The sequence below is a fragment of the Paralichthys olivaceus genome, chromosome 1 (genome assembly GCF_024713975.1).
Source record: "Paralichthys olivaceus isolate ysfri-2021 chromosome 1, ASM2471397v2, whole genome shotgun sequence".
Lineage (NCBI taxonomy): Eukaryota > Metazoa > Chordata > Actinopteri > Pleuronectiformes > Paralichthyidae > Paralichthys > Paralichthys olivaceus.
This window is the reverse complement of record NC_091093.1, coordinates 2938855-2951025: the sequence shown is the minus strand read 5'-3', so window position 1 is coordinate 2951025 and position 12171 is coordinate 2938855. Positions and strand designations below refer to the sequence as shown.

General features: G+C 40.4%; 1 protein-coding gene across 1 annotated transcript in view; it reads left to right on the top strand.

Annotated features, from left to right (window-relative positions):
* The window catches only part of cemip (cell migration inducing hyaluronidase 1), a 143790-nt gene that overhangs the window by 82065 nt on the left and 49554 nt on the right, over positions 1 to 12171 (top strand). Inside the window, exons 8-11 of the mRNA XM_069526610.1 lie at positions 156 to 251; positions 2743 to 2864; positions 7585 to 7732; positions 10835 to 11026. Coding sequence (XP_069382711.1) covers positions 156 to 251; positions 2743 to 2864; positions 7585 to 7732; positions 10835 to 11026 — 558 coding nt within the window. The remainder of the gene's footprint in view (positions 1 to 155; positions 252 to 2742; positions 2865 to 7584; positions 7733 to 10834; positions 11027 to 12171) is intronic.

Below are 12171 nucleotides of genomic sequence, written 5' to 3'. Positions count from 1 at the left end.
ACAGTGTCCCTTCATAACATTTTAATGCAGCATGATCAAAGTGGTGCCAGAGCAGAAATCCCTGCACGATACCATAGACTAACGTAAATGACTAACATTTACATAATCTCTCTCTCTCTCACTGCGTGTGTGTCTGTCTGCGTGTGTGTTGTTAGGGACCAAGGCCTCCTCAGAGGCTCGGAGCTCACGTGTCTTTCGATCCAGTTATGGGGAACATTTCACCATCACCACCTGCAGCCAGTGGGTGCAAGGTAAGGTCACTTATCTCTCATACAGACCGGGGTTCATTGAGCGACCTGTTGGTGGCATTTGGATTATTCCCAGGGACAGATATACTGAGGCTTTGAAACATTCAGATGAAACAACTGCTTAATTTATCAAACACCAGGGAGGAGTAACAGTTTTGCATGTTGTTTGTTCGAGAGTTTCCAAAGTGTGTCTCATCTCTCATTGCATGATATTTATTGGAAAGCCACAGGCAAGTAATAGGAGGAATCATGTAACAGACAATCAATCAATCAATCAATTAGACTTTATTAAGCAGTTTTGGCACAAACAAAATGTAGCACAGTGCTTCTCATAAAAACAGGGATGGATGGATTAAATCCAATCAGCCGAACCACTTCCAGAGTTGATGACAACATTGATCGGTGTAAATGCAGTTGTGTTCTCAATCTACAAACAACAACTATGTTGGTGGAAATAATAAACATACACGACTGTTCCATACCAGTGAGGGAGCAGCAGCTAGCAGCCATTAGCCAGTAAACAGGAAGCAGTCCTACCCTTAGTCCTCGTGAGATAGGAGTGAAGTAGAGACCAGTCAAAAAGCAAGAGAGCACAATAAGGCAGCTTTAGTGATTTTCTTCTGTTTTCCTTATTCAAACCTTTTCTTTTTTGGACCCTCCCAATAGAGAAGAGAATGTGGCGTGAGCTGGACACAGAGATCAAATCTCAGTTTGGACACTGAAGACACATATTAATACCAGATGTAAATGTAATCTGGGTAAATAATGTCAGGATACAATCTGGATAGGAGTCACATTTCAGATGAGAATGGAATCTTATTAACATCCAGATCAATACCATATCTACCTCCACCTGCTCTCATGTCTCTCTCTCTCTCTCTCCGTCTGTCTCTCTCTCTGCTGTTTTCTGTGTTTATTTAATAAGATAGATCTTTGACTGTTTAACTGTTGAACTACAGCCACAGTAAATTGTTTTTGTAATTTGTCACTTCATTAGCAGTCTGTTTCAGAGCTAAGTGATCTCAGTGAAATACCACAACCAACACAGGCTCTGAACGATTTCTCACTTGCAGTGTGCAGCTTGATAGTCAGTATCAGGATCATTCCAGGAGCTGTGTAACTGTGTAATGAGCTGCTGTGTTTGTTAATCAGGCAGCTCTTGACTGCAAACACCATGGAAATTCCAACATTTCGTTTTCCTTAGTAAATCAGGCCCTGATGTGTTTATTATTTAAAACTGACATATCATTAAACTACTGCTTGTCTCTCTGCTTGTGCAGTTCTGTCAGTAACAGACAGTTGAGGAAATATTTTTAGGTTCTCCTCTGTTTTCATTTTCAAAATATGTGCTCAGGTTTTTTTTAGACCTTTCAAACACGTTTCATGGTCTTCACCCACAAATGGAACTGACTTAATCATCACATGTGACAACAGGAGGACATGCACGTTAAAGTCACTCCCACAGTGGTTGAATTCAAATAGTTACATGTTGCCCGGTTTGTAAAAAGTTTTTAAAAACAAATCTGAATTTCATTATGTCAAAATATGAAAATCTGCCATTAAAGTTTTACAGTTCCCATCTAGCACCACATGCCATATTGAGGAGTGGAAGTAATGTATTGGGTCCATGAACAACACTTGACGACCTGTCTCAGCTGAGCGCCACAGCTTAAAATCGTTAAACCATTATTTTCCCTGATCAGTTGTTTGCATGACTAAAAATAGTAAACCTGTATGAACATGCGGCCTTAGCTGACTCTGATTCAGCCCACACTGACAAAGACACAAAAAGAAAGCCAGCAGATCCTGGCGGCTATTAAAGGTTGTGATTTCCACAGCAGCAAATACAGACACATACAAACACAATTACACACACGTTCATGCACAGACGAACAAACCTACACACAGACACACACAGACACGTTCATGCACAGACTACCATGTTCCATCATTTCACTCTGGCTCTTTAAATTCTTCTCGAGCAGCAATCGATCAGCCTTCAGATATCATCACCACATCATCTTCTTATCAATATGTCTGCCTCTTCCTCAGCTGCCTGCTACGCTGCTTTTAGTGAACCCCTCCATCCCAAAGCTGAGTCCAATTAGACGCTTCTCATCACATATCTGATAGCGTCTCTTTTAATATATGGCTCTTTTAATACAGATATGCATACAGTGGAAGAAGCTGTGTGACCTGCGCTCAGACATACTCAGGGAGCCTAACTGTGTGTCGAGCTCCAGATAGTAACTCGGGCTCACAGTCTAATGCATATCCCCTGCTGTGGCAGCCAGACAGAGAACATAATGAGAGGAGAGAGCCTTTCAATTACTTTGCTACAAATGCTCTCTGACAGCCTAAATGGACTACAAGCCAAAGCCTTGACGTTGATTAGTTTAATATCTACCACTTGGCTGTCTGACCACTGAACTGGGATGTGCTTGTGTGTTTGTGTGTGTGTCTGTGTGTCTGTGTGTCTGTGTGCGTCCTGCAGAGGCAGAGTGGACAGAATGGTTTGACAGGGATGATGAGAGGGGATCTGGAGACTGGGAGAAACTGTCTGACCTGCACGAGGCCTATCCAGACCGACTGTGTGTCAGTCCACTGGATATACAGGTAAACCTGCCGACTTCTTACTTGCATAAGTGTGTGTGTGTTTGCACGGTCACACAGGAGAGTCCTGCAGAGGTCAAATTCTGCAAACCTGTACCCACTCTGCACCCTCAAAGCTCTGTATGAGATTATCTTTATATTAATAATCTCCTTATCAAATGTGGGCCTGTTCCAAACAATTAATATGAGTCCCACAAGTATTTAAAGGGATAGTTCACAGAAAAAGTTAAATTCACTCATTATCTACATTATCTACCTCATGGAGGTGTGGATGAAGTACTTGAGTTCACAAAACACTTTTGGAGTCTCAGGGGTTAACAGTGCTGCAGCCAAATCCAATACAATTAAAGTGAAAGGTGACGTAAAAAAACAACAGAAAAAACCACAACATGCCTCCATACTGCTCCTGTGGTGTCATCCGAGTGCCCGTAATGCCAGGCATACAAATTTGACATGAGACAGCATCAATTACAACTTGTTTTTAGCCTAAATGTCCTCTGACATCCTCCTCTGGAGCCATGGAACACAACAAGCTGGGTTGACATGTGTTCTCCATGATGTACTGACCATTTCATTGAGACTTGTCACTCGGCCATCTCCCACATTTTGGCGATGTCATTTGACACAAAGGTAACCGAGTCTGCAGCATTTATTCGTCCACTCATTCAAAGTTGCTGCCGCATTGTTGTGGTGAACTGAAGAATGAAAGGTTGTGTTGAAGCCATTCAAAAGAAAATATTGTCCCTAAGCCACAGAGATGAGAGCTGCTGATGGTGGCATCTGGGTTGTTATATTCATCTGAAGCAGCATGTACCCTCCTGATAGGTTATCAGCAGAAACACCTGAATGTTGTTACGCGGGGTGTTAGAAAGTGATTGCTTTTGCATGATGTACATTTTGAATCATTTGGAGGAATTGGATGAAAGCAGCTTTTAAAACCTTATGGACAGAGTCTCGCCAAATTTTTGTTTAAGTGCAATTGTTGTTAAGTTGGAACCACCTTTTCTTTAGTTAGTTTATGTTAGTTTTATACTTGGCTGCATCAGATTCATGTAGGAAAGACACTGACTGACTGACATCAACTCTCTGACCTCTGATCCTTCAGCCTGGTCTCCTCCATGTCTCTCTTCTCAAGTGTCTGAGTCTGAACAAGGGCAAGAAGCACAGACTGGAGGCAAATGTCTCATGCTATCCTTCTTAAGTGGAAAAAAATGTGGCTTCAATAAACTCCAAAGATGTTTCATTAACATGTGTCTCCAAAAGATCTATAAACAGCAAGGAGAAGAATGTTATTTTCAAAAGCAAGAGTGACTCACTCAGTATCTCGACTATTGTTCTGACTGTGGTCGTGACATCAGCCTTCCTACTAATAAAGTACAGGGCACAAGGTTCTGTCTGTACATGAGTTGTTTTGAGATCATGTGTTTACACTGTGATCAGAGCTCAACTACTGTTCCTTCCTTTTTTTTAGTCTTTATGATTAACTAGGCCAAACTAAGGTCAGTCTAATCTCACTACTGGATTTAGAAAAGGTAGCTGAGAGGCTACTTGTAGTGACCTGTAATGTTTCCAATTGAAAAATACAAAAGTTTCTAGCTTGAATATGTATAGGTTGGATGTAGCTTTCACAGTTTCACTGTATATCCAGAACCTGATATATTCCATTTTACCACCCACTTGTGATCTATTGTCTCTGGAAGTTGGAGACTTCGATCTGATGCTGCTCATCACTTCTGTCATTTCCACGGGTGTAACCATATCCTGTTGACCAATTCTGAGGTTTGTCAAACTGAGGGGAGAAAAGCTTGTTTTGGAATATTGTGCATTGAGGATCAAACCGCTCTGCTCACCCCAGCCGGTCAAGGAAGATGGTCGCCCACACTGAGTCTGGTTCTGCTAGAGGTTTCTCCCTGTTAATGAGGGAGTTTTTTCTCTCCACAGTCACCTAAGTGCTGCTGATTGTGGGAACTGTTGGGTTCTCTATAAATGTATTATGTTATGATTTGACTCTTAAAATTGAACTGAACAAAATACCTTTTATCATAATTAATTCCTCATTTTGCCACAGATTTTTTTTGTGTGAAGCACTTTGTAACCTTGTTTAGATAAGTGCTATACAAATAAAGTTAGTGTTATTATTTATGTCTGACAACAGCTAGCTAAAAACAAGTGTGCTTGACAATGAGCCTTTGACTCAGTTTTTAGTGTTGTGAGATCTGACATTGATCACATTATTATACATATGTGCAGCATTGAAACTGTACTCACACATTAGAAAATTACTTCAACAGCATTTTATTCCTTATTATAATGGGGCAGCAGTAGCAGGTAACCAAGCAGCCTACACTGAGATTCGTTGTCTGTGTAAGATCTGCAGTGAGTCTGGCTAGTTTGAGCAAGAAAATTGTTGTTGTACACAAGTTGTGTGCATATAATGAGCGGGCAAAAGAGAGAGAGAATTGGGATGGTGTGTGTGATGCTGAGGCTTGTGACTGGTGCTAAGAGTTAGAAGTCTGCAGTATAGCTATGAGCTAGTATGAGCACACCCAGACCAAGTGTCTGTTACTTTCATTGCTGTGAGACATCCCCGTCTGAATGCTCCTATACACCATGGCTAATAAAATGAGATATTCTGGGCAACTATCAACAACTGCTGTCAAGTGTTGATACTGGCTCTGCTTGCCTATGTGTAAAAGTCAGCCAAACCAACTTATGTTGTTTTAATGCAGTAGTCAGGCAATAATAATTACAGCCATGATCTAAATCTCACGCTCCGCAAGATGCAAGTAGTTTTCCATAGAGCAGGAAAGGGAGAGGGTTAGCCAGCTGAAGAGCTGGAGGTGTGCAGCCTGCTGCCTCCAGCCATCCACCTAACATCTCTTTGTTACTGATCCTCTTCTTCCATCAGCCGTTGTGATATTCAACACTGATCTCCTGTGTTTGCAAGTTGAATGGTTTGATATCAGGACAATAATAGAATAATATTCTAACTGCGTCATCAGAACCTTATTGCAGTTTTGATACAGTGTTAAGAGAGTAAAAGGCAACAGTATCGAAGTATCGCTCAGATAAAGTTACCTCGGAATAGATGCTGCATTATTTGCTGTGAGTCCCTTGCGTGTGAAGGTAATCTGACTGCAACTCGAGAATAGCAGTGACCTGCTAATACACAGAGAGGTATTAAGACTGCTTATATTCAATTTTGCAGAAAAAAAAAGATGACTATAAATAAATTCAACAATAGGGTGTGATGAAATCCTTTAGAATCATCTCAGCTCACATAACCAGCAACAATAATGTTGTATCAATGGTGTTCCAAACAGAAGACCCTACATGGACGTTAGCTCCAGATGCTCCTGTGTCCAGTTTTATTGGAGTTGGTCTGTCCGTGCAGTCAGGTGATCATCAACATGAAGCCAGTCTGTCATTACCGTGCAGCAGGGACATGACATGGCTGCAGCCAGTGAATGCGGTTCAGCCTGGCACCATAAAGCTGCAGCTGTTAACCTTCCATGAATGATATGCAGTAGCACCAGGTCTGCCTGCTCAGCCTCCAACACCCATTACCATAAAAAATAAGGCTCCAACTGCTCTTTTTTAATGGATGCTGTGCACTTTTCTACCTCAATGTCTTCTTCTTCTTTTAACATTGCACAATTTGTCCTTTATATTGTCTTGTTATCTAACCGGACTCTTCTTTTTTTTTTATTCATTAAGATAAATAATTCCAAATGGATAGTTTGCATGAAGTAATGATTTCTAGAAATGTTCGTTTTATATATCTTTTTATTATCTGCCTTTTACAATGTAGTAAGTCACTGTAATTTCATTCTGTTTCATAAACATCTAAGAAGAACTAGTATGTCCCTCATAGCTTGCCAACTGATGTGTGTCATCTTTTTTCCACAGAATCTGGACATAGTCAAGGTTCTCCTCAGTTTGCAGTTTGTACTGTCTAATTTTCCTCTGTGGAATCTCTATTTTTAGTGTTTTTGCTTTTTGTCTCATTCCAATAAGTTATATAATGTGGTTCTGATTTGTTTTGGATTATCTGAGTATCCTAAGGAAATATGAAGTCTCAGTGCCTGAGACCGAGTGTCTGCACTTTCCTGTTGTTGTTTTGACGTTTGTAAAGTTGTTCTGTAATGGTGCCACTGACGGTCACTGGGGGTCAAGAGGTCATAGTTCTGTAGTTTTTGTATAAATGTTTGAATGTCATTAATGGTGTGCATTTTTTAATCATTAGCATCATTAAACAAAACAAGGAGAACTGGTAAACTCTGTGGGCTTCTCCACTGTGTTTATCAGAAGTAACATTGGGCTCACTTGCTGACACTGTATTGCACATGGAATTTTAGTGAGAAATGTCATTGAGCAGCAGCATTTAGGCTAAACTATGTATAACATGGCACAGCACCAGTATTGGCTACAGACCACATTTAACTGGGAAAAACCACACTGTTCAGTAGAAGAACTGAGCCCTAACCCATAGTGCTAGTGGACGTCATGAAATTCCTATCATTTGCCAGCAAAATAAGGCAAACACTAGACAAATAGCAGATGTCTGGTAAAAAGAACCATCATTTTAAGTGCCTGCAAACAACCATAGACAAACTTATTTCCAAGGATCTTTTTTTTTATCTTTACCATTGGTGTGTCATGGAATTTGACAGTTAGGTTTGGGCCCCCATCATGTTTTTCATTCTCTGTTCCCTGTGTCCAGGCTGAAACCCATGATGGTATACCAGCCAACAGGACAGGAGATGTGATCCACAAGAATGACAAGGACTATGGCTTCGTCTGCCTTAACAAGAACCAGGCACATGGCCTCTGTCGCAACTACAGGGTCCGCTTCCTATGTGGGAAACTGGGTACGTTTATCACTTTGTGTGTTGTTTGTAAGTATTTATTTTGTGTATGTGTTTGAAATATTCTGTGCTTTTTCTGAAAAACTACAGATAATAAACCTTGATGCTCGAGGTAAACTTTGTTTCTCTTCAACAAGGATTAATGGATCTCACAAGTATATTATAGAGAGCCTAAGCTGATCAGTGCTGGTATGTACTGTACACAAACATGCTGGCAGTGCTCCAGAGAGTGTGTTGTGTGTGGGCAGGCTGCTATGGTTGGAATGCATGGGGCCCACATGATGGTGCAAGAAATACTATCAAATAGCCAGCTCAGAGTTCACAGGCTGTGCACCAACCATACAGAGATAGCATGGACCAATGTCTGGGCTCGTGGCTATGTGTCTGTGCATGCAAGTGTGTGTCTATGTGTTATGACTGCACAAGAGAATGTTGGCATAATTTTTTGTCAAAATTGACACTGGGTGCAACCCATTTGCATCACTCTACAATTGCCCCACACGCACACACAATGTGTCATAGTGCATCTCACCCTCCCACACATTCAGGGAAAATCTTCTTAACCAGACGAGATGTAATTTTACAGACAAAACTTATTCGAGTTCACAAATTAATGGCAAATGAAAACAGACATGACACCATATGACTTCAAAAATGTTGAACCACATTTTTATTAAGTTGTTTGTGTGGCTTAACAGAGGTTTGGGAAGTCAGTAAGGCCTTTAGACCAAGGAAGACAAAAGCAGAGAAGTCAGAAAGATCAAGGATGGCACAACAGATGTTTGCCTTGGTTTGTTTTCAAAAGGTATTTATTTAATTATTTGCCTTTATTTAAACTTGAAAATAATCATTGAGCGCTGGCCCTTATTAACAATAATGTTGGATAACAGTAAGGAACAAACAAAAGACACAAGCTAAAAGTAAGCATTTGATTAAAACAAGTATTTAAATACTTGCTTTAAAAAACTGGATACACATATGAAAAAAAGACTAGAAGAAGAGAAGTTAAAGTGTTTGTGATCATGGATTTAAATTGACCAAGGAGTCCAAAGAACAGATTTTTACAGTGCATTGTAAAGACTTCCAGGTGGTCAGAGAACCTAAAAGCAGATTTTCCAAGCCCAGATACAGACAGTTTGACATGGTCCAGAACATTAGTCTAGCAAAGAAGTGATATAAGACGGCAGTTTCCCAATCAGGGCCTTGTAGATAACAAAATTCATATGCCTATCACGTATTTTAGACTACCCAGCTTTTCATACAGGATGCAAGGATGGGTTCGAAAGCATAACCAGTAATAAACCTAAGGGCAGAATGATAAACAGCATCCAAGGGTTTAGAAGTGGAGGCAGAGGCTGTACTATAAATCACATCTTCATAATCCGTAGCAGAGGGAAATATTGCTTCAACAATCCTTTCCCTACACAACATAGGAAAGTTAGCTCTATTTCTACACAAATAAGTGTTTTATCAGCATTTATCATTATGTCTATATGGTATTGAATGTGATTATGTCTCCAAATTATTCCAGATACTGGAAACCTGCAGACAACAACATAGACTTAGTTTTTTATGCATTCAATATGAGTAAGGCACGGCGAGGAGAACATTAAAAGAATGTTGCAGGTTTTCCACAGCAGCACGAGCAGAGTCAGCTAAATAATGCAAAATCATCTGCATACAAATGTACATGGCAGATAAAGATGAAAATACATGTTTTAATATAAAACTTGGAACACCCTTTGGCATATGGTATTTTCTCTTACATAGTTTTGGTTGTTATGCACCACAACAGTGAGGCAACTTCCTCGGGTGTGAAAATCCAACAAACATGTTTTTGATTCTGATTTGACACAAGAGATCTCCTGCTCTGATGAGCAGTTGAACGTATTCGAGAGGTGACTGTACTGGTAATCTGACATTTTAAGTGTTTGTCATGGAGGGGAGGTGGCTTGAGGTGGAATGAAGATACAGTATATCTCCTTAACAGCCTGGTAGTTAACAATGTTTGGACTGGTAGTCCACAGTGTTGGTGGTCTCCCCCCACCACATTGGTTAATCTGTTTTCATGTTCCTTGATCACACAAGGGGTGATACCGAATATAGATGTGTCTCCCTGCTCCGTCACCAGGAAAAGCTTATACTAGATGTAAGACATGAGCTGATTATTGACTCTCAGATTCAGTAGGATAAACTGTGGACCAGCTCTTTGTCATTACAAGGACAAATCCTGAACCAGATGATTTCAAAAATACAGCCATAAATATTTTATATATATATATTTTATATTTATTTCTCAGCTGACAACAACACAAGGTACTGTCAACACAAAAGTATTACATAAGTACTGACTATCCAATCAATATTCAGTGTGACCATGTCTCCAGGTACACGGTTTTTACAGGAATCTTGGAAAATCTCCAATAGTTCTTATGTGAACTAAAGTGTCTTCTGTCTCTTCATGTGATCCCCGACTGACTCAGAGCTCAACCCGACAATACACAATTGTATATATTGTATATAGATATGTATAGATATAGATATTGTATATCTCCAATCTGGCCAGGGAACACCTGGGGATTCACAAGGAGGGGGTGAGAGAGATGAGTGGGTAAATTTCACAATGTAAAGAAGCTCTCAATCGAAGTTATCAGTCTTGCTATGAATAAACTTAATTTGATATAGAAAAGTGTCCACTACAAGTGTCCATGAATGGAGCTGATATATTGTTCTCCTCCGGGGAAGTGTCCAGAGAAGTTCAGGGTTGAGGTGCTCGTATGAAAACAGCTTGTGTTTGTCACAAAGACCACAGCCTCTGTCTGGGTAACAAACCAAACTAGAAATTAGAAAGTAACTAAGGTTTGTTCCTGTAGGTGCTAAATTTAAATAAGTTCCTGAAAGGGTTCAAAAGTGCCAATTCATTTTGAAAGAGCCATTTAAGAAACTCCGCTAGCTGACCAATGGCGTAACTTGATCATGAACTAGGACATTTGGGAATGTAGTTCTGGACTGTGGCTTGTTATTGCGTTCCAGTGCAATAACAAGCCACAGTTTGACTTTCTCTGCCTATTTGTGTGTTCTAACTCTTATCACATTCCTCTGTAGTTCGTCCACAGGCATCCATCTCCATCGACATGTTGTCTAACAGCAGCATCCTGGAGCTCGCTGACCAACCAGAGGGCTGGGGCTTAGGGGATCGAGTGGTGGTGGCCAGCACTGACTACTCCATGCACCAGTCTGAAGAGTTCACCCTGTTGCCATGCCCGACTTGCACATCCAACCAGGTCAAGGTCCAAGGTGAGAGAAGCAGTGACCTGCAGTGTGTTTTCAGTGCAGCCATCATATGAAAGGTTGAACTCCTTCTGGGTTATGATTCAAATGATCCAAAAATCCAACCACTCACTGGTTACAACTTTGAATTGTAATCTGTCGAAGAAATTGCGTTATTGTTTTCTAACATTAATAGGCAATAATGAAAATAATCATGTGTTGCCTCATTTTTATATATTTAGTCAAATTAGACACCAGGGAGGGGAATTGAATTCAATCAGTGAGCATGTCACTGCGCTCCAATTAAAGATAAGTCACAAATTCAATGAAAAATAACATAAAGTGTCTTGTAATGATAAAATATAAAAATTAAAATATAATAATACAGCAGCTTTACAGCAATCAAATGTGAGCTGATTCCCTTCCTCATAGATAAATGCACAGGTTGCAATAGAAACAGCAGCCAGCTAAGCATCTTTGTGACTGCAGCCTCTACAATCACTGTCTCAACACTAGGGCTGTAACAATTCTCAAACCAAAACTGAATCTGCGGTCCAGATGTCCAGGGTTCCGGTTCGCAAAGCAAAGCAGGTGCAGCCCGTTGCATGTGTGCATATGTGTCCAATCACAACCCCGGACCGAAGCCCAGCATAATCTGAACCAACACACAGAAGTGATTAGCATCGTCAGAGTGTGGAGGTCGGAGAGATTTATCTGTTTTACCTTTACAGAAGTGCATTGCAAAGTCTGTGTGTTGTTGTTTTGTAAATATACGGAGCGAACTCTGGAAGTTAAGACTGTGAGAGACACGCTCACACACACTCTCTCTTGCCTAATTACTTTTTCAATACGTAGTTTTATGTGAAGTCAAGTCCAACATGTTCTTCAGTGTTCTTCTCTTTACTGTACCAAATGTTGGTGTTTTTTTCCGCCCGCTTTTTATTACACACCCACTACACCCCCTCACAAAACAAAAAAATGTGGTCTGAACCGAACCGTGGACTTGTTATCTGAATCAATGCTCAGAATTTCTATGTCACAGAGGGGATTGGAGAGGATAATTTGGCTGTAGAGTGCACGTCTTTATCAGTCTGCAATTGTTGTGTTTATGTCCACCTGTTCATTTTGGATTTTCTTTTACAGATGCTATATGTACATGTAAGTTACCACTA